This window comes from Hemicordylus capensis, chromosome 1, assembly GCF_027244095.1.
Source record: "Hemicordylus capensis ecotype Gifberg chromosome 1, rHemCap1.1.pri, whole genome shotgun sequence".
Classification (NCBI taxonomy): Eukaryota; Metazoa; Chordata; class Lepidosauria; order Squamata; family Cordylidae; genus Hemicordylus; species Hemicordylus capensis.
In genome coordinates this window covers 384829910-384856324 of record NC_069657.1, presented here as the reverse complement: position 1 = coordinate 384856324, position 26415 = coordinate 384829910, and the positions used below count along the sequence as shown (strand labels likewise).

At 41.2% G+C, this 26415-nt stretch overlaps 1 protein-coding gene and 1 long non-coding RNA gene across 3 annotated transcripts in view; one reads left to right on the top strand and one right to left on the bottom strand.

Annotated features, from left to right (window-relative positions):
• FMN2 (formin 2) overlaps nucleotides 1-21442 on the bottom strand; it is a 293915-nt gene extending 272473 nt beyond the window's left edge. The window contains exons 1-3 of one of the 2 annotated variants that reach the window (XM_053300841.1): nucleotides 21323-21442; nucleotides 19060-19153; nucleotides 7026-9011 (exon numbers count right to left, since the gene is read on the bottom strand). In XM_053300841.1, coding sequence (XP_053156816.1) covers nucleotides 7026-8943 — 1918 coding nt within the window. In that variant the 5' untranslated portion in view covers nucleotides 8944-9011; nucleotides 19060-19153; nucleotides 21323-21442. Of the gene's footprint in view, nucleotides 1-7025; nucleotides 9012-17332; nucleotides 17447-19059; nucleotides 19154-21322 lie in introns of those variants that run through there. The other variant, XM_053300851.1, reaches the window with a different exon arrangement.
• Nucleotides 21443-21757: 315 nt separating this feature from the next.
• The window catches only part of LOC128346966 (uncharacterized), a 32283-nt gene continuing 27625 nt past the window's right edge, over nucleotides 21758-26415 (top strand). The window contains exon 1 of the long non-coding RNA XR_008317322.1: nucleotides 21758-21999. This is a non-coding gene — a long non-coding RNA (uncharacterized LOC128346966). The remainder of the gene's footprint in view (nucleotides 22000-26415) is intronic.

The window sequence follows — 26415 nt, the reverse complement described above, 5'->3', positions numbered from 1 at the left end:
GGGGGGAGAAACGATTTTCCCTGTGTACAGCTGAAGAAGACTCTCCTGAACAAGGAGTTGACCTATGTAGGCACTATGAGACACAAGCTAGAGATGACCCCAGAGATGCAACAACATTTACAAAGGGGACCCTTGTTTTCTGTGTTTGGCCTGGATGGACAGAAGATGTAGGTTTTGTATGTATATGAGAAGGGTTGCGCCCAAGCATAGCTGACAAGAAACCAACAACAACAAATATTTATATACCACTTTTCAACAAAAGTTTCCTAAGCGGTTTTCATAGTGAATGAATTGAATGAATGAGATGGATCCCTGTCCCCGAAGTGCTCACAATCTAAAAAGAAACATAAGATAAGATAAGAAACATCCAGTCACTGGAGGTGGATAGGGCCACTTACTCTCTCCCTGCTAAATAAAGAGAATCACCACATTAAAAGGTGCCTCTTTGCAGGGGAAACAAAAAAAAAAAAGGATGTGATTATTGAGAGTGACTGGCCTGTAGAATGTACTTGACCAACTCCCAGATTGCCTTTAGGTCAGTCAAAGTGTGCCGTTTTACCTGAAATGCTGGGAACTGAGATGTTGAAACATGGATTCTCATTAATGTAGGGTTTGAACTAGACATTTTTCTTATCTAACAACTCACATTCCCAGTGAGTAGTGCAGTCACACAGGGCACCATGCTTGGGGTGATTGTAGATTCTGTAGTCTGGAAATGTTTGGAGGCATCCAATGTAACCAATGGAAATACTTGGGAGTAGGAAGTCCTATTCATGAGTAAAAAACCATGACTCAGGATTAGGATTAAAGATGCTGAAAGAGATGCATTCATGGAATGGGGGCTATAGCCCACCCCACCCCCACTTTAAAGAGAGGTTTTATCATAACAAAAGGTACTAGAAAGAGTTTTTTAAATATTAAAAATGCTGTGCATAATTGTTAGAGGCACGGTTGGGAAAGACCAAAGGTTTGTTTGTTTGTTTGTTTTAATGAAAAGGAGGTTTAGATTACCTTATTTAAATTAGAGAATAAAGGCCTTCTTTCCATCTCAGACCTATTTGAAGCTAATGAGCAAGCCTAGTTCTGTTTACTTTGTATATATGGTGGGAGAATATATGAGTTAGCCATTCTCAAAGTTCTGATAACCAAAGCACACTTAGTAAAACCACAGTTACTCTTCACTCTTGTACCTGAGGTTTTAGAGTAAGAACTACATGTCCACTGTAGACTCACATTTGTTGCTGTCAATATGTTTCCCAACTGGAAGGGAGGTAAGCCCAAGCATGGGATTCATACCCAGATGCCACCTCCTCTGAGGGCAGAGCAAAGAGCTGAGTAAAGAGCAATTGAAGCTATGTCTGTAGCTTCAGTACACATGTTTTGCAGTAAAGTTGATTAGATATTTGGAGGGGGCTTCTTGCTTGCCATTCCACAAATTACCCACTGAATCAGCAGTAGTCACATTTAGGGGGTTTCTGAGCATAGTTAAGAGTGAAAAGCAAAATTCTTACATTTGTATACCACATTTCATCCATGGAACTCAGGGCAGCACACACAAGATTATCCCATTTTCTCCTCATAGCAACTGATCACGTAGGTTGGGCTGTAAGGTAATGATTTGCCCAAGGCAACTCAGGGTCAAACTAGATGTGCACACAAATTGGAAGTGCAACTTTTCAATTGAAATAAAAAGGGCGGGAACAGTACTGAGTGAAACCACAGTTCAGGGCAGGGGTGCATAACTTTTGTCCTCCAGCTGTTATTGGACTACAACTCCCATCATCCCTGATTATTGGCCACTGTGGCTGGAGATAATAGGAGTTGGTGTCCAACAGCAGCTGGTGGGCCTAATTTGTACACCCTTGATGTAGAGGAAGGTCAACTTTTGGTCCTCATGCTGTTTTCCTATGAAGAAATCATCTTCCTAAAGTGTCTATTTGCCCTTGAAGCAGCACTTTCCTATTATTATTATTTGTTTTGGGGACCAATCGCTACTTGGGAGTGGCAATAAGAAGAGTTAATCTTCCCCTTTCTCTGTGATCTGACTCAGCATTGTGTGCTTCTACAAGTTTTTTAATGGAATAAAAGGCACTGCTTGTTTGAAGCACATCTCTATAGCATGCATGTATGTATACATCTAGTCTAACCCTTTCAGAGCTTCATGGCTGAATGGGTATTTGAGAAATTCTAATCAGCCAAATCCAGGTTCAACACTCTGTCCTCAACTTTAATGGAATCTCGACTGCACTTTACATTAGCAGCTTGTGTCAAAGAGAACAGCAGTCAAACAAGTTATTTTATTTGATCACATTTCCTTTTGGCAATAAGTATTGTAAGTAATTCAGTTTAACCCTTCAAAACAGAAAATAATCAAAGCATGTTTGCGTCAACACTCCCAGTTGTTCCTTTCAACCACTGTGCAGGAAAAGATAAATTAGATTCAAATAAATTATCTTGCTGCAGAAGTAATATTTGCAAGCTGCCATACCAGAAGGAAAAAGTGAAACTTAATAGGCCTATGCAAATTCGGATTAAAAAATTCAGATTTTACCCTAAAATGCCCCAAATCAGTACAAATCAGTAAAATCTGAATCAGTTCTTTTAATAATTGGATTGGTAGTCATAATTAATTCTGAAATATCAAAATTAATTTCAGAAATACTTTGGAACTTTCAAACTAGCAAAATGGAATAGGATTCCCCCTCATAGAGGTAATTGGGGAAATTGGCTGTTGGGGGATCATGAAAAATCACTTGGTCCTAGAGCCCTGAAACTTGCCACTCATGTGGGGAAAGAGGTCAGGGTCACCTTTAGTTACATTGACAATAATTGGCCAATCCGCTGATTTCTGGTGATTTTTTGACATTTTTATAAAAATTGCTAAAAATTGTGCAATCTGGCTTGTTTCAAGCCAGAACTACAAAAACCTCTGAAACTGAAGACCCAGCTTGGACCATAATTCCACCAGCATGTGGGGGAATCTGCCCTTTGTCTTCATAAAAAGGGGTAAAAGCATGCCCACCCCTTTGGCCCACCCCTGAATGAATGGGCATACAGTTGAGTAGTTCCTGAATGAATGGGCATACAGTTATGAGATCTGGCACACACGAAGTTCACATTGGCTGGACTCTGCATATTTATTCCAAAGCTATGGGTAATATTAATATAAAAGCAAAGGAATATGTTTTTTTCTCCATATGGGGGTGGAGTGATGGTCCATGGAGGGGCTTCAGATCCAGAACATTTTGTAAAGTTCTGGCTTGAAACAAACCAGATCTCACCATTCTTAGACATTTTAAAGAAGAATTTCAAAAATTCACCAAAAGTCAGGGGATTGACCCAAAGCTTTGAAAAACAATACACAGAATCCTGCCAATATGGACTTCATGTGCCCAATTTCATAATTGTATGTCCATATTCCAGAAATATAAAATGGGGGCAAAAGGGGCATGCTGTTATCCCTTTTGATGAAGGCAAGGGGCAGATTCCTCCACATGCTGGCGGAATTATGATCCAAGGGGGATCTTCAGTTTCAGATGTTTTTGTAAGGTTCTGACTTGTTTTAAGCCAGATTTAACCATTTTTAGCCATTTTTTCTAAAAACATTTCAAAAATTCACCAAAAATTAGGAGATTGACCAATTATTGTAAAATTCACTACAGGTTGCCCTCCCTTTCTCCCTCACATGTGTGGCAAGTTGCAATGTTCTATGACCAACCAGTGATTTTAGTGATTTTTTTTTAATTCCACCATTGACCACTATGAGGAAAAATCCAAATTTAAGTCAGAATTTGGATTTGAATTCCAAATTCGATCCAATGTCAGGTATTGCCAGAGCCCATCAAATCCAAATTTGATATTATCAAATTCTAATCTGAATTTTCTGGATGTGCACAGGCCTAAAACAGACAGTCTGTCTCACCACACCACTCTCCGCAAATGTTAGATATATGTCTTTTCTCTTTTGCCTGACCATCAGCTTTTCTAATAGAAAAAGGAATAAAAGACCAAACCAACAACAAACAACTCTAAACACAACCTCTGATATAGCTGGAAAGCTGTTTAGCTTTCCAGAAAGAAAATACAGAATACTTATAAATGTGCACGTGTGTGCACACACGCGCACGCACACACACAGACACAGACACACTGAATTGTGTAATACAGGTTCCATAGACAAAATGCCAAATGCAGAGTATTATCCAGCTCAGGGCTGCCTGTTCAGCCCTCCTGCAGATTTTATTAATTAATTAAAAGATTTAATATACCGCCCAATCCACAGACTCAGGGTGGTGTACAAAGCAAGAACAGCATATGAGATATCTTTTTTAAAGATTTTAAAGGGCAAACACCTGGTGGAAAAGAAAAGTCTTCAATAAAGTCTTAAATATGGAAAGGGAGGAAGCAGACCAAATCTGGGAGGGAAGAGAATTCCAAAGTGAGGGGTGGCAACAGAGAAAGCCCTTCCACAGGCCCTAGTACTATGGACCTCTCTGAGACCAGGGACCAAAAGAAGGGCAACCTGAGAAGAGCTCATAGGATGGGACAGGACTGGCCAGGAGAGGCAGTCCTGAAGGTAAACAGGAGTTAAGCCCTGAAGGGTTTTAAAGGTAAGAACCAGCACTTTTAATTGGATCTGAAGCAAATAGGTAACCAGTGGAGTGACCACAGAAGAGGTGTCACACTATCATATCTTCTAGCGCCCATAAGCAGGTGGGTCGCCTCATTCTGGTCCAACTGAAGCCTCCAGGTCGTCTTCTAAGGCAACCCCGGCTAGAGCGCATTACAGTAATCCAAATGAGAGATGACGAGGGCATGAGTAACCGTTGCCAGGGCCTGCCGATCAAGATAGGGCTGCAGCTGGTGGATCAGTTGAAGATGGGCAAAGGCATCTCTGGCCATGACCTCCACCTGCTGCTGGAGCAGGAGCTGTGAGTCCAAGAGGAACCTCAAGTTGCGGACCAACTCCTTCAGGGGCAGCACAACCCAGCCAGGGAAACACTCAGACTCAGCAATTGGCAAAGGAAGCAAAAGCAACTCAGTCTTGGACGGATTAAGTTGGAGCTTGTTTTGACCCATCCAGATCCTGACAGCCTCCAGAGAGAAACAGCATCTCCAGAATGGCCTGGGGTGGCAATATACAGCTAAGTATCATCGGCATATTGATGGAATCTCACCCCAAACCAACGGATGACTTGCCCCAGCGGTTTCATGTAGATGCTAAAAAGTATGGGTGAGAGAACCGAGTCCTGAGGCACCCCACAAAGGAGTGGCCACAGGGCAGAGTACTCGCCACCAACACAGATGCTGGACTACAATCCTCATCTACAATCCTGTCTATTGGCCACTGGGATTGGGAATGATGGGGGATCAACAACAGCTTGAGGGCTGAAATTGTGCAGCCCTGATCTAGCTCAATCCCATCACCCAAACTACTTTTTGTTTGATTGCGATCCATCATTTAACTTTCCTTCTGTAAACCACATGGATTTGATTTGTTCACTCTTTCCACCCATATGCAAAAATCCTTATAATGCTTGGAGTTCAAAGCTAAAATTGCTCTCACGCAGGGGCAGCCCTTCAATGAAGTAGGGTGAGGCAGTCACCTCAGGTTCGTGCATGAAGAAGTGTGCAGGGGTGGCAAGCACCAGTCCCCCAACACCATGGGTTCCAACCCACAGGGCTTCCTGCCACTGCCCTTTCTCACCCCACTGCTGTTCCTCCCCCCACCCTTTGCCTCACTGGCATGTGCTTCTTCTTTTCCTTCTTCCCTGCAATATGAGCTAGGAACACCCCTGCAGTCACTGCCTGGCTAGGCAGTATAGTCTGAGTGCGCTCACATGCCACTGCTGCTGCCTCAGCAGCATGGCCCAGGAATGTTGTGCACCTGCCCATGGGGCGGGGGGAAGGCATCATATTGTCCTTCATCTCAGGCAGCAAAACACCTTGGACTTTCCCATGAGTGCCATTACAAGTTTCATTTAAAGTGCCATACAAATAACTTGATAGGTTCTTTCTGTTATGTTATACAACAGATATTTTCCTTCATGCCACGGGAGTGTCAGTGTGGCCTAGTAAAGAACGAGAAAACAAATCGTCCATATTTGCACTAATGGGAAAACTGCCCCTTCCCCCAACAGACATTCTGAATGACTATATCTCAAAAATGGTTTCAGACCTAAAGTAGTAGCAGACAGCACAAGTCAGGGAAAAACTCTAGTGGGCCAGAAGTCGCCCACCTCTGGCCTACTGGATGCTGTTGGACTGCAAGATTCTAAAATGGCCTGCAAGATTAGACTACAAGATTCTAAAAAAATGGCATTCGTGTCCTCCCCTCTCTTTTCCCCTTCCTTTTCACTATTTCAGCTCTTTCAAAACTTAGAACAATGATCTACCTTACAGGGCTGTGGTAAGGAAAAGGAATAAGCTATGTTTCTAAACAGTGAAACGTATCTCATGCCATTCAGAAGAAACATATAGATAGATAGATAGATAGATAGATAGATAGATAGATAGATAGATAGATAGATAGATAGATAGATAGATAAACATAGGTGGCCCTGGTCAAGTCACTATTTTCATTGAGTCCCTGTTTGTAAAGTAGTCCCATGACAGCTGCCAAGGCAAAAAACCAAAAACCCTATCAAGACTATAACACACTTTGCACATAAATTGGTCTATACAAATGGTTAACAATTGGTCTACCCAATTACCAATATGTTCTCTGGATGCAATAGGCACACAATCCTCAAAGTTGGACTTAATACATACAGCACAGTAGCTTGTTGAGCACTTTGAATATTTATCATTGTATAAAGTTCTAAATAAATACTACAAACATATCCACACATCATTTCCACTGAATTCACAAAAAGAACTCTCATGCCTGAGTATTTGCAGAGTTTGGGCTTTCATTCTGAATACAAATGGCATTCATACTAAAATTGAATTATCCCAACCCTAGATACAGAAAGTACTTTTTGTATATGAGTTACACCCAGTGTTTGCTTACTGATATCACTCACCTCTGAAAACATTGGGGAAAGCATCAGCAGAAGCAGACATCCCTGAGGACTTTCTTGAGTGAGTCAAAGGCACTCTCTCTCCTTGAAAACCATCTCTACTCTGCCTATACTCCAAGAAGTCTGCAGAGCCTGACTTTTGAGCTGTTTCACCTCTATGATCCAAAATTTCATCTGTCCAGTCTGCTGATCGACTAAATGTACCAGCCAAACTGGCCGACCTCTGTTTCTTGGTTGGTGCACTCTCCTTCAATCGAGAGGACTCTCGTCTTCTTTTAAAAAGTGGGCTCTGGGATGGGGATAGAGAAGGTGAGTGGTTTGGAGAACTCAGCTGCCTAGTGGTGGTTTTGATGTAGCATGGGTTGATAAGTGGATAGGGCTTAAAACATTTGGAACTCTGCACAGGACTGTTTGAGACATCCTCAGAGGAAAAAGTACTTTTTTTAATTTCAGCAGAAAGCTCAGCATCCAGTGACTCTCTGCTGGCGGACATACTCCATTTCCTTTCTTTGGCTCCATCAACCTGATCGTGCCCTGCATCTACAATACCACCCTCTCCTGAACCTTCAAATTCAGCAGCTATTACTTCAGTCTCTGATTCTCCTACTGGGGATGGAAAATTAAACACAGAACTGCCTAGCAGAGCCCCGTTTTCTGTCACTGCAGCATTTAACGGGGGTAAATCTTTTAGTTCACCAGCAGGTTGCTCCTGTTCCTCTGACAATTGCTTGTCTTCTTGTATATCAAATACACTGCTACAGGGATACCCCCTTTCATTTGCCACTTCTTTCGCTTCACTTTTGGTATCACAGATGGGAGCGTAGTCTGTAATTTCCGATTTTGCTGAGACAGGCTGCTCAGTATCTGGACTGCTGTCTTTGTCGCTGCTTAGTGAAAGAAACCTTTCAAAATCGAAGGGGGTTGCTTGAGAATTAGCCATGTGTAGGTCCATTGTTTTGGTGCCATGCTGCTCAGTTCCAATGTTAATTGCCCCCTGCTGCTGCTGCTGCAGTTGCAGTCTAATAGCCTGCTGGATATCAGAAAGCAAATCCTCTTGTTCTGTGGCTGAATGGAAACTGTATATATCCGTATCTGAGCCAGAGCTGGTCCTTTGTCCATCCTGCGGTTCAGCAGCAGCAGGGCGAGCTGCATTCGTATTTTCAAAATGCTCCACATCTGTGTCTGAGAGCCCCCCCTCATCTGCAGAAATGCTTATATCAGGAGTTTGGGTGAGAATCGAATGAGCGCTGTCCAGCTCCCCTGTTTGCAAGGCCTGGATTTCTAAAACATCCTCTCTCGAGCTGCTGTTTCCATCTTTAGCCTTGGACAGATTTTTTCTGATCCTCAGATTGGAAAAGACGGATGCTCTGGACTCAGACTTCCCCTTCTTTTTGCCAGATTCACTCCCTTTGCCATGCCTCCCCAGTCCCTTTTTGCTTCCTGCTCCCTTCTTTGTGCCTTCCGCATCCCTGGGCCCAGAAGCATCTTCGCCTCCTTCATGCACATCACCTGCATTCCTCTTTAGCTTCCCATCTTGGTTCCCCATGTTGTTCAGCAATCCTGCAGCATCAGAAATCAAGCCATGCCGCTCGGCTTCATTCAGCTGGCCTGGCAGCAAGGACCTCTCGAGTAATCCAGGCTTGTTTTCAAGCGGCGGTGATGCAAGTGGAGCAAAGGCTTGCTCTGCCTCTCTCCCAGCTGCTCGAGCTGCCTTTTTGCATAATGTGCTGCTAGCACAGGGCTCCTCTGGGACATGCTCAGTAGAGCACCGAGAGCTGCAGACAGCTCCTTCCAATGGTAGCTCGTGGCACAGTTGCCTTTTCAGACTTAGTCTGTTACATTCTCGGCTTCCTTTGGTAGATGTGTATAATAATTCCTTAACAACAGGAACTTTTTTCTCCTGTGTCTGAATCCCCTGCATAGTAAGCTCAAGAGTGATCAATTTGCCATCACATATCTTAAATTTCAGGACTTCAAAAGTTCAAGTTCCTGGAATTGGGGGTGGATGGGAGAGAAAAAGAAAATGCAAAGTTAAATGTGACACAACATAATCATTTTCTGGTTATGCTATTTTGTTTAAACAACATACTATATGTAGTTTTCCTGCAATGTATATAATCTCAGTTGTGCATGTACTAGGATCATGTATACTGTTGTTTTAATGTGACATAATTTAGTGTAGTTTTGTTTTTAAAGGCTATGAATGGAAACTTTCTTCACATAAAATGACCCCTTGCTGGAAGTTTTAAAGTTTGATGATGTTACAGATAATTCAGTAGACTGGTCTAAATAATCAGTAATAAGCCATTTGAATTCTTAGGGGGTACAAATAATGGAAATCCTCAAAGGGATTAGGTTCATTGATATTCAGAACACACTCACTGTTTCCTCTTTAAATAAAGAACATTTGGTACAAGGAAATGAATGAAACTCGCCATTACCAGGAAAGTGCAAATCTCAAATAAGGTATAGCTGTGTCCCTTTTACATGTGTTATAACAATTAATTTTAATATATGGCTTATGCAGAATAGTTAGTACTTCTAGTAGAGCTTTTTGTATATTAATTCTGACTGCCCCCCCCCCAAAAGAAGTTCCTCATTGTTTTATGATCATGGGATTACAATTAATTTATGTAAAACAGCAGTGTGAGACCTGCCATTGTGAATGAAAACCCAGCTCCATCTGTTCTGTCTTCCTGATTCTGACGGTAGCCTATACTGATACATCAATCTTAGAAAGCCCTCAGACAATTAAAGGGCCTATAGGAAAGAGGGTTAAAAACAACAACACAGCATGCTTACTGAGAAGTAAATCCCACTAAGTTCGGAGACTGACATCCAGACTAAATTACTCCTGAGTAGTCCTACTGAATAGCCATCTAATGGCGCAGCAGGGAAGTAACTTGCCTAGGGAGCAAGAGGTTGCCAGTTCGAATCACCGCTGGTATGTTTCCCAGACTGTGGGAAACACTTATATCAGGCTGCAGTGGCATAGGAAGATGCTGAAAGGCATCATCTCATACTGCGCAGGAGATGGCAGTGGTAAAGCCCTCCTGTTTTCTATCAAAGAAAAACCACATGGCTCTTTGGTTGCCAGGAGTTAACACCGACTGTCACTACTTTACCAGTCCTACTGAAATTAAATAGTCCTTTAGACTACTCCCTATTCAATAATTTAGTCTGGATGTCAGCCAGCATTAGTTATATACCAGTTAAGTGTTAACAGTAACTAGGGGATAATTCCCATTTAACTCCTGTAAGGATTCTATATGTCCCCCACACACTATGGTAAATTAAAATATTATATTTTAAAGTATTTAATATTTGAAAATATTTTCCCCACAATCTTGCTAATCATGAAATACAGAAATCTGTTTTTGAATGGCCAGAACAGATACAAAGGCTATCTTTAAGCTCGCTTTCATGATTAGTCCCACTGAACTGTAATGACAATAATTTGAAGTTAATCCAGCTGTAGGACCTATGGAATTTTCCTAGAGCGGGATTTCCCAAACTTGGATTCCCAGATGTTGCTGGACTACAAGTCCCATCATTCCCAGCCACAAAAGTCAATAACATCTGGAGATCATCTGGGGGAATGGGTCTATTGCTCAGTGATAAAGCATCTGCTTTACCCGCAAAAGGTCCCAGGCTCAATCCCTGGCATCTCCAAGAAGGATAGGAAAGACTCTAGGAGAATTGCTGCCAGTCAGTTTAGACCAGGGATAGGCAATCTTGGCTCTCCAGGTGTTGCTGAATTACAACTCCCATCATCCCCATCTCTCTTACTGCAAGCCCCTGCAAGTACTCTTAACTAGGAAAATATCTTTCCCTACTCAACACAAAATGTATCATTATTTATTGCACTTCTATACAGCCTAGTATAGAAATCTCGAGGTGGTGTACAGATTAAAACATAATATAAAATAAAACATTTAAAATTCATACAAATATAAAAATCATGATAAAAACACACATTTAAATTTAAAATGTAAATTTCAGTTAAAAGTCTGGAAAAACAAGTATGTCTTCAGGGTCCTCCTAAAAGCAAACAGAGAAGGAGATGCTCTTATTTCAGCAGGGAGCGTGTTCCAAAGCCCTGGAGCAGCCATAGAGAAAGCCCGGTCCCGAGTTACCACTAAACAAGTTAGCAGCAACCATAACTGGACCTCTCCAGATGATCTTAATAGGTGACAGGGTTCATGATGGAGAAGACGCTCTCTTAAGTACCCTGGACCTAAACAAGGGCTCACAGGTAATAACCAGCACTTTGTATTTCATTCTGAAACATATCGGCCACGAGTGCAGTTCTTTTAGAATCGGTGTTACATGTTCCCTTCAGGTAAACCAAGAGACCAATCTGGCTGTCACATTCTGGACCAATTGTAGCTTCCGAACTACACACAAAGACAGCCCCACGTAGAATGTGTTACAGTAGTCAAGCCTAGAAGTTACCAGCATATGTACCACCGTTGTAAGGTCATTTGTCTTCAGAAATGGACGTATCTGGCGTTATCAGCCGAAGCTGATAGAAAGCATTCCTGGCAACAGCCTCAGCCTGAGAAACAAGGGAGAGTTTGGGACTCAGGAGCACTCCCAGACTATGAACCTAATCTTTGGTGGGAGTGTAACCCCATCCCAAACAGGCAGATCTAAACCATCTCTTGGATCCCTACCCCCTACAGACAGTACATCAGTTTTGTTAGGATTCAACTTCAGCTTGTTATCTCTCATATCACCTCCAAGCAGGCACTTGTGGGGGTCATGCCATTTCCTGATGAATTTGGTATGGAGAAATAAATCTGGGTGTCATCAGCAATGACAGAGCATCCCAACAAACTTATTGATGAACTTCCTGATGATCTCTCCCAGCAATTTCATGTAGATGTTAAAAAGCACTGGAGACAGTATGGACCCTTGTGGAACCCCATACTTTAGCTCTCATTTTTCAGAACAGTCTCCAAATGACACCATCTGGAATCTGTCAGAGAGGTAGGAGTGGAACCATTGTAAAACAGTGCCACCCAATCCCACCTCCTTCAAGCGACCCAGCAGGATACCATGGTCGATGGTATCGAAAGTCACAGAGAGCTCCAAAAGGATCAGCAGAGTCACACTACCCAAAATTAATTTGGGGTCCAATTTATGATCTTTAGATTTAGCTTTACACATCTGATTTGCGGCTGCATAAGCAGAGCATCATGTGTCCTAGGGGTCATCAGAGCTCAGACGTGGAATAGGCGAAGAACACTTAAGCATTCCCTTTCCAAATACTAATTACAGCACTTATCTTCACTATTTTTCAAGTGGGGGACACTTTGGCAAAAACCTTAAATGTGAAAGCCATCTCCCACTATGCTGACTTCTACACAGTACTGTGCTTTTCTCAGTGCTGGAAGGGCCCTTTCAGAAAGACAGAGACCTCTCTTAAGAGCTCTATGAGGAAAGCTCTGGGAAGGGCTGCTCTGCCTAGCCTTCTGTTCATGGCTTCCCATATGGTTCAGGGATTCAAGAGGGCTCTTCATCCGTCTGCCTGCCCACCCCTCTCCCCCAGTGCTGGGCAAAGTGCAACACCACATGGTGAGAATGGTTATCTCTGCATGGTGTAGGGGGGCTGAGCAAAGAATTTCACTTTGGCTGAAGCTTCACACAGGTCCAATAAGCAATTAATCAGGGAGCCACACTTAGGGTTGATGGGAACTGCCACAGGCCCCCAGACCTTACAATGAAGAACACTGAACTACAGAGTCTTGCCATACATCAGGGGCCAAGGGAAGGGCTTATAGAATAAAGTGGTTATAGGCTTGAGCTATTATTTTTTCTTTTTCTAGAAATAAAGGAGGCACAGTGCCTCTCAATACCAGTTACAGGGGAGGGCATGCCCTCAGTTCTTGCCTGTGGGCTCCCCACAGGCATCTGGTGGGCCACTGTGTGAAACAGGATGCTGAACTAGATAGGTCCTAAGCCTGATCCAGCAGGGCTGTTCTTATGGAGAACAGTTAAGAGCACTGGGGGGAAATTTTGGATTTTAATGAGGGTCAAAGCAGAAGAGATATCTGCATCTTGACTTGCAGAAATCGTATGTCACATCTAGTTTCGCCTTCAGCGATCTACTTTTGCAAGGCATGGAGCAAGGCGTGGAGCACAGGAAGCTGCCTTATGCAGTCAGACCCATGAACTAACTAGTATTGTCTACTACAGTGACTGGCAGTAGTGCTTGAAGGTTTCAGACAGGTATTTCACAGCCCTATCAGGAGATGTCAGGAACTGAACCTGGGACCTTCTTCAGCAAAGCATGTGCTCTACCACTGACCTATGGCCCCATCCCAGATGGCAGGCAGGCAGCACAAGGACCTGTTTCTTGTATAGCTCCACATTTGTTAGGAGACAAAGGATAGTATTAGCCAGATTGCTTATAGCAAACACTCCCCTTTGGCTCTTGTATCCCATTAAAAATGAACAGTCACACTTGCTTTGATGAGTTTGCATAACTGAAAAAGCTTAGCCCAAGAAAATATGTCAGCATCAAGTTCACACCCAGCACTGTATAACACTTCATTAAAGAGAGCTTTTCTGGCCCCATACGACTTGCTGTTACTGACTGAGAATGTTCAGGAATCATGATCTTACCTTAACACAAGAAAAGATGTTTGAACCCCATGCATCAAATGAGTAACAACTGCACAATTATTGTGTGAAAGAAATGAGTTTTTAATTGTAGGATCCAAGAGCTAGCTAGGGACATGTATAAAATCAAGGACTGACTGGCCTTGAGTGCTGGAATGGTGAGCTAGTGGCATAAGCTTGCCTTTAAATGTAAACCACAACATTTACCATGGTGGTTCATAGGTTTTACATTTATAACATCAACCTAACTAATCTAGGTCAGGGCTGCTCAACTTCAGCCCTCCTGCAGATGTTAGTTTACAATTCCCATAATCCCTGGTACAAACAACCATCCAACTGGAAAGAACCAGAAGATGCAATCAGCAAATAGGGACTTTGATCTTGTGCATGACACACATTTCTAGACTAATCAAGTGAAAGAGGAAAGGGACTAGTTGTAACAATTCTCTGGTTAGGACTCAGGAATTTTTGGCATCAACTTCCACTGATGCCATACCCATTAAGGTGCAGCTATGCTGGTCTTGGTCCAATGCTTCCTCTCCATTGGTCTTCAGTTACATGTATACTGTACATTCTGCAACCATTCAGCATAAAATGTAGTCTCAAAACAATTCCTACCTTAGAAGACTCCAAAGCACATAACTCAAGGTAGAAAATGACAAGGCTACTTGAAATATGTTCAACTAGGAGGGTCTTTTCCCACTAAAATATAAGTAAACACAGGAAGCTGCCATATACAGAGTCAGACCATAGGTCCATCTAGCTCAGTACTGTCTACACAAACTGGCAGTGGCTTCTTCAAGGTTGCAGGCAGGATCTCTCTCAGCCCTATCTTGGAGATGCCAGGGAGGAAACTTGGTCCCTTCTGCTCTTCCAAGAGCAGCTCCATCCCCTAAGGGGAATATCTTACAGTGCTCACACAACAAGTCTCCCATTCATATGCAACCAGGGCAGACCCAGCTAAGGTGACAAGTCATGCTTGCTACCACAAGACGAGCTCTCTTCTCTAAGAAGTGGGTCTGTAGAATCCAGAGAATCAGGGGTGTAGCTTCCACTGGACAAGGGGGGGGGGGCGATTGCACCTGGGCCCACAGGGTTTGACAGGCCCCCAAGGGCAGTCCATGAGTCGCCTTCTCTTATTGAGGTGAGCTGACGGGTGAGCTGAGCAACCACTGATCAGCTGCTTCAGTTCTGCCCCACAACAGCGACACATTCAGGGAACCTGTGATTTCATCTCTCCTGCCCACCCAAAGAGAGAGTAAAAGTGCAAGACTGAGAGGGATGGCTCACTGCATGCACGAGACTAGCGAGGATGGATGGTGCAGAGTGGAGGACTCCCTTCGTTATGCCTCTCCATGGCCGGGGGGGGGGGGGTGGGCAGCTCGGGGCAGATGCTCAGCTTGCCAGTCATGCCAGGCCTTGTAGAGGCCATTTGAGTATGCACGGTGGCCATTTTGTTTTCAGTGGCCATTTAAAAAAAAGATTTTTAAAAATAGCCACTGCACATGCTCAAATGGTCCCTGAGAGGCCCTAGAGGCCAGTGGGGGGGGGGAGGAGGAACCTTTGCAAACCCCCCAGCCTTTAGGAAGCACCCCGAAGGGGCTACAGGTAAAATATATATATATATATATATATATATATATATATATATATATATATATATATATATGAGACTGTACACATATTCAGATTGGCACTATGTACAGAGAATCAGGGCTTGTGAATACTGAGCTGATGCTTAAGAGCTAGGATTGTATTCATTTGTTCTTACTTTGCTTCTTGTGATAAGTGAGTTAAATGTGATGTCTTGCTAATATGGCTATTAATGGTGAATTTGTCTTTGAATCAGTGTGAAATCCTTAATATTAAGGCCCACTGGGAGTTTCTTGCTCTCTTTCTCTCATTTTTACTGTCTTTCTGAAAGACTAGAATATATTCCAAGCAGTGACACAGTTTACTTTGCATATCCTTTAATTATTTACAGAGTATGTGGGAAAAGTCAAATTCTCCATTTATTTTTAAAACTTATGTAATGGCGATGCTACAATACATAGTAGAGAATTAGACAGGCACTTCTGTTTAGTTTCCCAAGTACACCTCCACATATTATTTGGGTATTTCATCAGCCCCAGCATACTGAAATTTGTAGTTTTCCAGCATTTTTTGGTCTGGCTAAGTCCACTGCTAAAATAGTTTTTGAAATATTAAAAGATTAACGAGCCTGACTTGTATTTTTGAGCTGATATTATGGTAAAGTTATCTCAAAGATGGGTGTCAGATGCTTGGACAGGGGGCGCAATTTCAGTGTTTGCCCTAGGCGCTATTTTCCCTAGATACGCCTCTGATTGATACTGTTGCATTATTTGGTTCTGCTGTTATTTACACCTTGTAACTGTTGACTCCTGTCTTCTGTTAATCTGATCCTGTCCTCTGTTAATATTACACATATCTTTAATGTTCTTCCGCAGCAAAGACATGGGGCCAGGAGAAAGAGAGGAAGGCAGCAAGGGGCCCATTTTAAAATCTCGTCCCCGGGCCCACTCCAACCTTCCTATGCCCTCCAGAGAATGAAGGGTTGTAACACACAAAGATCAGGCAGTGCATCTAAACTATATTAAGAATGTAATGAAGAAAGTATTTTGAGTTTTCAGCGCAACAAAGCAACACAGTCTGCTTTCCGGTTCTCCTGCTAGCTTTTTATCTGCTCTGTACCCAATCTGGGACTGGACTAAACTGTAACTAATCCAAAAACACTGCTCAAGACCTGGCCTGGATTGGGGAATGGATTAATGAGAAACACCACAAGGGCATGTCTATTTACATGCTCTAATTATGTGAACACATGCAAATATAATATTTCCTAGCATCAGCCAGCCAATGCATAACAGAACATATAACAAAGAGCTGATCCACAAGCTTACCCTGTAACTCCCACTAGTCATTTTCTCAGGTTTATTAAAACTAGTTTGTTCATGTTTTGTCCATCTTTTATTAGTTAAAATATAGGTCTAGGTATTCCATAGGAATATTTGTTATATGTTGCATGCAAATAGAGCAACATATTGCAGTTTATGAAATATGTGACAAAGTCAACTGGCAGCTGACATTTTTACATTATCAGATATGATTTCAATACCACTATCCCATTATAAACAAGAGTAATTGTGCCTGTGATTTGCCCTGTGATTTGCTAAAATCTTAAATGTAGTTCCTTGGCAGTAAGTATCACTGCAATTAACTTACTTTCAAGTAAATATTATCAAGATTTAAGTGGATCATAAGCAGATTTTGTCACATTTTAAAGTTCAAAGAACAATATTAAGTGCATCTGCTTTCAAGGGATTTAAAAAAAATTATATATATATTGTCATAAAGTATAATTCCGTAGAATTCTTAACAGCCCCATCCTATCTATGTCTATTCAAAAGCAAGTACCACTGAATTTAAATAAACCTTGTCCTTAGGTAAGCAGCCAAACAGAACATGAGATTGGCCATCTCCAGTCATGACTAGTTTTCCTTTAGTTAGCAATATTCTGAAAGAAGACTATACTGTATGGCCAATACATATACACATACAAATCAATGCTCTGCAACAACTGTAATTCTCCAATTGCTACAGAATTAGAATAAACATGCAAAAATGCAGAAAAAACAGCTAAGAAGCATAAAGCAAAAACTTACATTTTTCTTGGAGTTTTACATATATATTTGCTTCTAGACACACAGGTGGAAGCAAGTAAAATCCACATCTTCTTTCTCACCAAAACTATATTAGGTTCTATTGATACTTTCCCCACACTTTTGGAACAGGAAAGGGCCTGGGTATTTTGTTGCTTACACCTGTTGCAGGTGACCTAGAATTTCCTGGAGACGAGCCAAATCTGAGCAAAGCAACTTTACCTCCAGGGTATAGAAAACCATTAGGGAAAGTAACCAAAACAACATCAACTTCTCCTTTGCTAAATACTGAATGCTTGAGCTGCCCAGGAAAAACATGGGAGTTTCACAGATAACATAAAGCAGAAGGAGAATGTCTTCGAAGAGAACTGTAAAGTGGGTGGGGAAGAGAATGAGATTCCCTTTCTACTTTTTAAAAATAAAATTATGTCATTATTATTGCTAAGTAATCAGTGGGATAAAAACACATAATGGAAATACTGATCATTTTCAAAACCTGAAACCACTTGTTTAAACAATTTATAATAATATAATATAATTATAATATAAGACTAGAATAATAAACAATTGTCAGGTTTTAATCATCATGTACTTAGGTATAAGGACATCAGTTTGGCAGGATTAAATGTTAGAAATCTAAATAGCTTCTAAACCCACATTTTGACACAATCAGCCTACAGACTTGGTAAGCATGAAATATACATGATTTCAAATTTAACAAAGTAGGCTCCAATAATTTTTTACATCTTCTATGCTGAAATGACTTGAGTTGTAATTCTATATACATGTAGTAGGGTTAAAAAGTTTGCCTCACTGGTTAGGCTCACACGATGTTATCTGGTGGGATTTTCCCCTCTATAATGCTAATTATTAGTTTCAACTAGGTCTATTGCATTTAGTTATTACCTCCTTATAAGTGCTATCTTCTCCAAAACACATACAAGCCTTTCAGGAATATTTTCCTTTCTGCAAGGATCTCCTAAATAGTTCAATCTGCAGAAAATAGCAGCATTTTATTCTATAACTGTAGAAAGGGAGGTTTGTCTTTTACTGCTTTGCAATAAGTTAGTAGTGGATAAAGTAGTCACATTTTCATTTTGTTCCATCTTTGGTCAAAGACCATAAATAAAAATTCATTTATTCATTCATTTTGTTCCTATACCTTTGCAACCTTTGACTTCATACCCAGAAAAATAGTTTCATTTATTTTCTTCAAGTCTGACTGCTGGTCAAAGATCAGTAAGAAAAATGGGCAACCCTAGCAGAAAATTAAAGATAACTAGATAACATAGACAGTACTGTGGAAGGTTGCCCAATGGTCTGATTCAGATTGAGACAGTTTCCTAAAGAAAGATGGCAGGAAGAAGCCCCATCACCATGGGTGGAGCTATAATTGAGAGGATGGGTTCAAAGAACCCAGGGCCTGCAGCTCCTGAGAACCCACCAGCTCTACCCCTCCCTATTTTCTTCATCATCACCCTCACTCCACAAGGCTGCCTGGGAGAGGGGTGAATACAGGCCCCCATCTCCCCTTCCTACGTGCCCTGCCCATCACTGTAGACATTTGCAACAGAAGAAGCACAGCTTGATTGCCTGCTAAAGGTGGAAATTCAGCAGGTGAAAGTTTTCTAAGCAAAGATGAAAAACACTTTACTTGCTAAATGTCTGTATTTCAAATAGCTATTGAAGGCAAAGCAGATCTGTCAGGGGGGGAAAGTTGTCCACCTTACACAATCAACAGCTGGAGTCTGAGCATGGATAGCTTTCAGAAGCAGATCTCTAATATTCTCCAGGATAGTCCCACTGGAATTCAGAAAGGGATACCTAGGAGAGAAGATATATACATATATTGTAGAGGTTTTAGAGACAACACCAAAGTTAGGAAAACAACGATGACCTGTACATCAACTTTTTGTACCTCTTGTGCAATGTCAAAAGAGCTTGATTGCCCAGCCCTGCAGGATACACAAGTCAGCCCTTCATCTGAGCTAATTCATACAGAAAATAGAATACCCTCTAGGAATCACATGAAAATGCACACAAGTCACTTGGGCATCTGGTTCCCACATGACAGCATAACATCTGGAACCACTTTTAGAAAAGAGTTCACACTGAGGCCCTTTCACTTTAGTTGTGGAAAAGTGTATGGCAATCCAATACCAAATAACATATTTTGGTTAACAAAGTCCTAATTAAGCATTAATGGAGCAATGGCTGCCACTGGGGCAGGGTATAAATATTTTAAATAAACAAATAGCCCACATCTCTGCAGTAATCTAGTGTGGTATCTGGATTAATAGCAGTTTGTCAAATATGCCTATTGCATATTTAAGACCTGACATTTTAAGCTATAAAAATAGCTTTATTTATTCATCCATCCATTTATTCATTCATTCGATTATTATACCGCCCTTCTGAGCTGGCTCAGGGCGGTTTACAATTAAAAAACAGAAATCATTAAAAACAAAACCGAAATACAAATATAAACACCAATTTAAAAACATCTTTAAGAAATCATTATTTACTAAATGCAACTGAACTTTGTTCAGAGCATTTGCAATATATGCCAACTGGAGTTTGTGGAAGAATTTCTTCCACCTTCAAGTTAAGAGTTGAGAATTGCACCAGTTCCGGTGCAAAATCTTCCTTGCTATTTGATATACTTTAATGCATAGTTTGGCTGTGCTAAACAAACAAAGAAACAAAAATAGCTGAAGGCTGCAATGGATCAGAATTGGGACCATAACTTACTCGGAACCTTTAACCTTCCCCACCATGGTCCCAGGAAAAATCATGCTTCTGAGGGAAGCTTCCTGGTTGCTCCCTGCCTGAAGTTGTTATCTACATTTTTTTTAAACCCCACACATACACAGGACCAAACTATGCATTTAACACAACATGTAGCTTGGCCCTACTTTGTTTCCTGAATTCTACCCCCACCCAAATGTTCTACTTAAGGGCATTTGAATTAGGTTAAGACTACTTGACCTTTAGAACAGAGCATGCTTTCTACATTATTTCATAATGTGTACTCTGCTTTGAAGGGTTTGGTGTCAGTACTTTTGAACCAGTTTGAATCAAAATTGAAATTTGGCTTCTGCTGATGAAATAGGGTAGAGAGAGGTATAATTTTAATATGTGATTTTGGCAGCTCTCTTGTATTCCAGGATGTATACTAGTGCAAGAACACGGAGAACCATGAATTATCTCTCTCTCTATATATATAATGAATTACTTAGAAAGAAACTGACCAAGTTTTATCTGAACCATCGGGAGTGTCTGTCAATATGTTGTGTTCTTTCATGAGAAGGGAGCCTGGAGACAGCAAGTCTGGCAGCCTGAGGATCCTACACCACAAGAACAATGTCTAATAACAGAAATATGTGACATATCATTGTGCTGTGTGTTTCCCACTTTCCTTAGTCAATGAATCTGAGTGGGAATGGGAAGATGCTGAACATGTACAACCCTCATACATTTCTTTCACTAGGTCTGTTTACCAGAGAGAGATGTTAGCTGACAGAAGCCATTCATTCCTTGTAGTGTCAAGTTAGGCTCATAGGAGACAGCTGGAGGCTTGTTGCTAAGGGGCCTAGACCTGGGTTTTAGATTCTCTAGACTGAGGCTGGATTATTGATGCTGTTAATAATTTGGTGCTTCCTCTGTCAATCAAAACTAGAAGCCTGAAGCCACAGTTGTGAACTTCAGCCCAGTAAGAGGAAGGGAGATGGCTCAAGGTCAGGCTAAGTTTCCTCCTCATCCAACTACTTCAACATTGATGGCAGTTGTGCCTTTCAGAGCAGAGCTGCTGCCACCATAGCAGGAGTGAAACAAAGTGAATGCTGGAATTACTGCCCGGCATGTTGGCCTTTTACACCTCTAAGAGTTTGTCTGAAGTGCCCACAGCAATTCTGGCCCAGAATTTGCCTGGCTTTCTTTCCCCTGCAGTGGGCTTTGCTACATAAATCTCAGCTTATAACATTGATTCCCCACCTCATTGCCTTCTTGAGTTTCCAAGTCCAGACCTGAGAGGGCCCCTCTACTTGAAAGAGTTGCAGAAGGGTGAGAATTACACCAGGTGTGGCTTTTCTCATACCAGATTGCTGGGAATAGTTGCACCTGGCTGAATGTTCCCTCACTGCCATCTTTTAAAGGTACAGCATTCATGAACATTCTGTGCTCCTTTAACTTTCTGGCACATGATCCTCTCGTTTCCAAAACTACCTTGCCTGTGGAGTTCTGATGTTTTCCCCCCTAGCCTTACTGTTCCTCCTTTTATCATCATCTGACATAAAATTAAGCAGATAAAGCTGTTATGTCTGTCTGTTAGGAAAAGCTTCACCTTTCTTTATACCATGCTGCTCTTCAAAGACTTCCCCTCCCCTCAAATTGAAGGGCAAAAGAATTATAAAATCTAAATTATCTCTGTCTCAGTATGAGGAAAGTGAGTCTAACAGAGTAGTCACTCAATTCTACCATGGTCCTTAAATTGTTTTGTAAAGGCAGCTGTGTGAATGGAAGGAGACTAAACTAATCCTTCCAGGTAGAGATAGCTTGCTCAATCCTACATGCATAGCAGAAGCAGCTGCCTGATGCTAGAGTAACTCTCCTGTTCCAGAGACTGCTGAGAGAGTTTATTTTGGAGTGTTTGTTCTATGCAATGCTTGCAGGTAATACAAGATTTAAAAAAGGAAAGTTGTGAAGAAGTAAATTGTGTGGTAGTGAAAGGCAAGTGAGGGGGTAGGGTTGTCAGCTTTGACTGAAGTTATTCCTGGTGGTCTTCCCCTATATATCTTTTTTCATAACACCAAGCCATAACATTTCCAGGATTGTCTTTAAAGGGACTTGAAGAATGATGGTGATTCTTGGGGACTCTAGGCCAATCCTGTAGGATTGGTAATCCTGTAAGTGGAGTGGACCAGTGCTGTGTTTTGAGGGCACTCGATACAGTAATCTTGCTGAAGCTAAGCAGGTCTGGGTCTTGCCAGTGCCTGGGTGAAGGACCACTTGGGAGCCCCCATGTATATTGTCTTGAGTCCCATCATGGAAGAACAGTGTGATATAAATGTAATACAGAAATGTTGTGTGGCAAGAAATAAACTGTGTTTCAGTTGCATAAAATGCTAGCAAGGAAGATGGGGCTCCATTGGGGGGGAAAGGTGTGTGTGGGGTAGTGGTCAGGCTTTCCTGCTGGTGAGTCATGCCACATGCCCTGAAATTCTCTTCTGAAATAGTAATTTGATGAGGAATGGCTGAGTTTTGGAATAACTGCTGTCATAAGAAAAGTACAATTCTGAGAATGTGCATTTTTCTCACTGTTGAGCATGATAAGGACAAAATGCTCTGCATGTTCTCAGCTACTTGTCTTTTATTCAAGCAGTTATTCTAGAACTCAATCCTTCTGAGTCCAGGCATTATGCTGCAGGATGGGTAGTTCTCTTCTGTGGAGAGCTTTCCTGTGACAAGGAAAAGCTGACAAAGATGAACAGCTCTCTTTTTTGGCAGACTAACTAGAAGAGAGATGAGAGGACAAACCTGGAAGTGGTTGTGTTCCATTTGTATGTAATCATCTCATTGCAGATAGGCAAGTAATTTTTAAAAAAAGTGGTGGGATGCAGTCCTCTTCAGAGCCATGTCATGCAATCTACACTTGAACCTAATCTGTGCTTCTCCATTATACATGTGTAGGCTAAACTGCAGTTAGCCATGAAAAGGCATTCTGAATGTGCTCTGATGCATAGCCTTCTATTACATTTGTTTTATAAATGTAAATTGTTGTGCACAGCCCAGAGCCCTTGGATAGGGTGGTATAGAAGTGTAATAAAAGGCATTGGGGTGGGGGGGAATGAGGCAACACTAATTTGAAGTTGTGATGTTTCCTTCAAGACCCAGCATTTCCAGGCCTCCCAATGATGGCACCAGGAAAATAATACTGGAGGTGGGGGCAGAGAATGGGCAAAGTGTATTTCTGAGGAGGGAGATAACGTTGTCCCACATATTTCAGAAACAAACAAACAAAAATAGGGTAATGCCCCCATCTGAAATATAAGTGGAAGTGGGTCCATGGCACATGCATGTCTGTGAAAAACACACATATTCATATATATATATATATATATATATATATATATATATATATATAAAATAGATAGATAAAGAAAAGCAATCTGAATATGTGAAAAGTGTCTTTCCTTCAAATATATCATAGGGGCCCAGGAAGGAACAGCAGTGGGCAAACTATTTGTCTGGATGTGTGCTTGACCCCCAGTGCCATCTGTGATCCTGCCCCCAATAGGATCCTTAACTAAAACGTGTAAATTTTCTACAGCAATTAGCAAGTGATAATATTTCACTCCATGTCATTAAAAGCTTCACTTATTGATGTTCACACATCAAACATCTGGTAAAGGCACAGGAGGAAGTGAGGTTCCCCCCCACCCCACCAATGGACAATCCTATCTGGCATTTTCTTCCTATCTTGTCAGTCCCACTTTCTTCAGCTATACTGTCATACTATTGTCATCTTTCACTACCCAACCCTGTTGTGTCTTCCCTCCCTCAGTTTATTTTCTATCCTCAGACTTCAAATTCCTGGTCTACTGAACTATGGATAATTGGTTAAAGAGGCACACATTAAAGTGGTGGCTCTCTTATATTTAATAATAAATATATATTTAGTAAGGGAATAGCAATTATCCCTATTCAGCAGAGTGTCCATCTCAGTACCACTGAGATGGCTGTTGGCTATGAGATGTCAGTGGCTGTTGCTGGTCATTTCCTTGGGTTTCTTATTGGCAAAACAAAACAAGGGAGCCCCTTGGACAAGGAACTATCTTCTAATTCTTCTTACTATGTATGAACATTTAAGAACTTTGAAAAGTGGTATATAAATATTAATATCAATATTATAGTGTACTGTACTACTAACCCAGTTCCCCAAGATCTTGGTTACCTGTCAGTTATGTACTTACAATGGCTGACATCCTCACTAATAGTGCAGAGGCACTGTGTGCAAAGTGTTTCAGTAATCCAGAGCCCACTGGGTGAAAATGGGAAAAGGGGTGTTGGGAAGTTTTCCCCAATCTCCTTCTCCTGGAAGCTCTCTAACATATGAAAATATGTCCTTGATGGTTGTGTAGCCCTCAGGGACATATTTATAAGTGTTAGAGAGTGTTTCTAGGGGAAGGAGAGAATGACACAAATTATCCTTCCCTGGTTTACACAGCTGGACTCTGGATTACTAAACCCTGCAAGGTGCTTTGCACACAAAACCATTAGTGAGGATGTTGGCCAATATGTATACATTTCCTTTCAACAAGAATAGGCTCAAAGCAGTTCACATAAATTTAAAACCAATAGTAAAATATGACATTCGAATGTCAGAATCAGAGTTTACATCTATGAACAGTAAGATTCACTGGCTCCGATAAGCTTTTCTCATTCAGCCTACCTGATAGCCAACCCATCTAAGGTGCATAGAGGATGTTGGATTTAATTCATAGAGTAAATTGCCTTTGATAAGAATATCGAATTTTAAAATATTGATATTCTTCTCCAACAACCAGAGTGGTTTACAAACACAAGTTTAAAACTATAATAAAAAAGCAATATGCTTATGTGAGTAGTCTACTCATGTGAGCAGTCTAACACCAGAGAAACTTACTTATGGAAGACAATGAGGATGTTGAAATCTCTCGTCACAGAAGATTTCACAGCCATCCTTTCTTTGGTTAGTAATGTTCTTTATAATTCACTGCTCATGCAAGTAGATCACATCCATGAATTGATATTCACACACATCACAGCCAGTTCATATATTATGAACAGTCACTCAGGTCTAGAGTAAGCTCTACTTACATTACTTTTGAGTACATATGTTTAGGATTATATATAGAGCAGGTCCATGAAAAGGTGAATGTTTGAATGAGAATATTGCTGTGATTGTAATATTGAATGGATATTCAAAGCAGTTATAGTAACATAAAATAACATAGTTATTTTAACATTGTTATGCCGCCAAAGGATCCAAGGCCCAGACCATCATGGTGCCATAGGGACCATGATATTTCTTAACCATTTTTTTAAAAGGTACCTTCTGGTCCCGGGCTGCTGCATCAGGTAAAGGTAAAGTGTGCTGTCAAATTGATTTCGACTCCTGGCACCCACAGAACCCTGTGGTTGTCTTTAGTAGAATACAGGAGGGGTTTACCACTGCCTCCTCCTGCGCAGTATGAGATGATGCCTTTCAGCATCTTCCTATATCGCTGCTGCCCGATATAGTACCAGCAGGAAAACAAACCATAAATCTTCTGCATGTTAGTCAAGCATTTCCCTGAGGCACCACATACTAATCCTTTAATCAACTGATTTCCAAGGTGGCTTACAACAGATTAAAAGAATGCAAGAATAAAGTACTCATCTCTTAGCAGAGCCTGGCATGGTATGATGCTAAAACCTTTCTCCAGCATTCTGGTGCTCCTTCTACCACTGCTACTGTGCTTACTAGGCCTGTGCTTTAGTAATAATAATTAATAATAAAATAAAATAAAATAATTATTTCATTTTTATATTAAAAATAAAATATTTAATAATTAAACATTACAGAAATAACAGAACAAAGGCTAGCAGACCAGAGAAGATTCATAATAAGAAATAAAGTATTCACAGAAATTGATCTGGAAGAACTGCAAAGAGCAACACAGGCTCAAGATATGCAAGAAGAATTACTACCAACTGAAGAAGTTGCTCAGGTGCAGGTGGAGGAGGTGTTGGAAACAGTGGATGCCACTGTTGCTAAACTGTTTCAAAATCAAAACCAGGCAAACTCCCCTTTGCCTCAACCTCAAAAACCCAAATGCCGTTTAACAGAAAAGCAACAACAACTAAAGCAAAAAATAACTGAGCACATGAACCAAACAACCACCAGGGTTCGACTTCCAGTTCAAAAAACAGTTGCCAAAAAACAACTTGCTCAGGCATTAAAAGAGGTCAATGTTGCACTTACAGAAATAACAACCAATAATTTGCAAGAAACAAACCAACTAATGTTCAGTGCAGCAACAATAACAACACAAGAGCTTGGATAT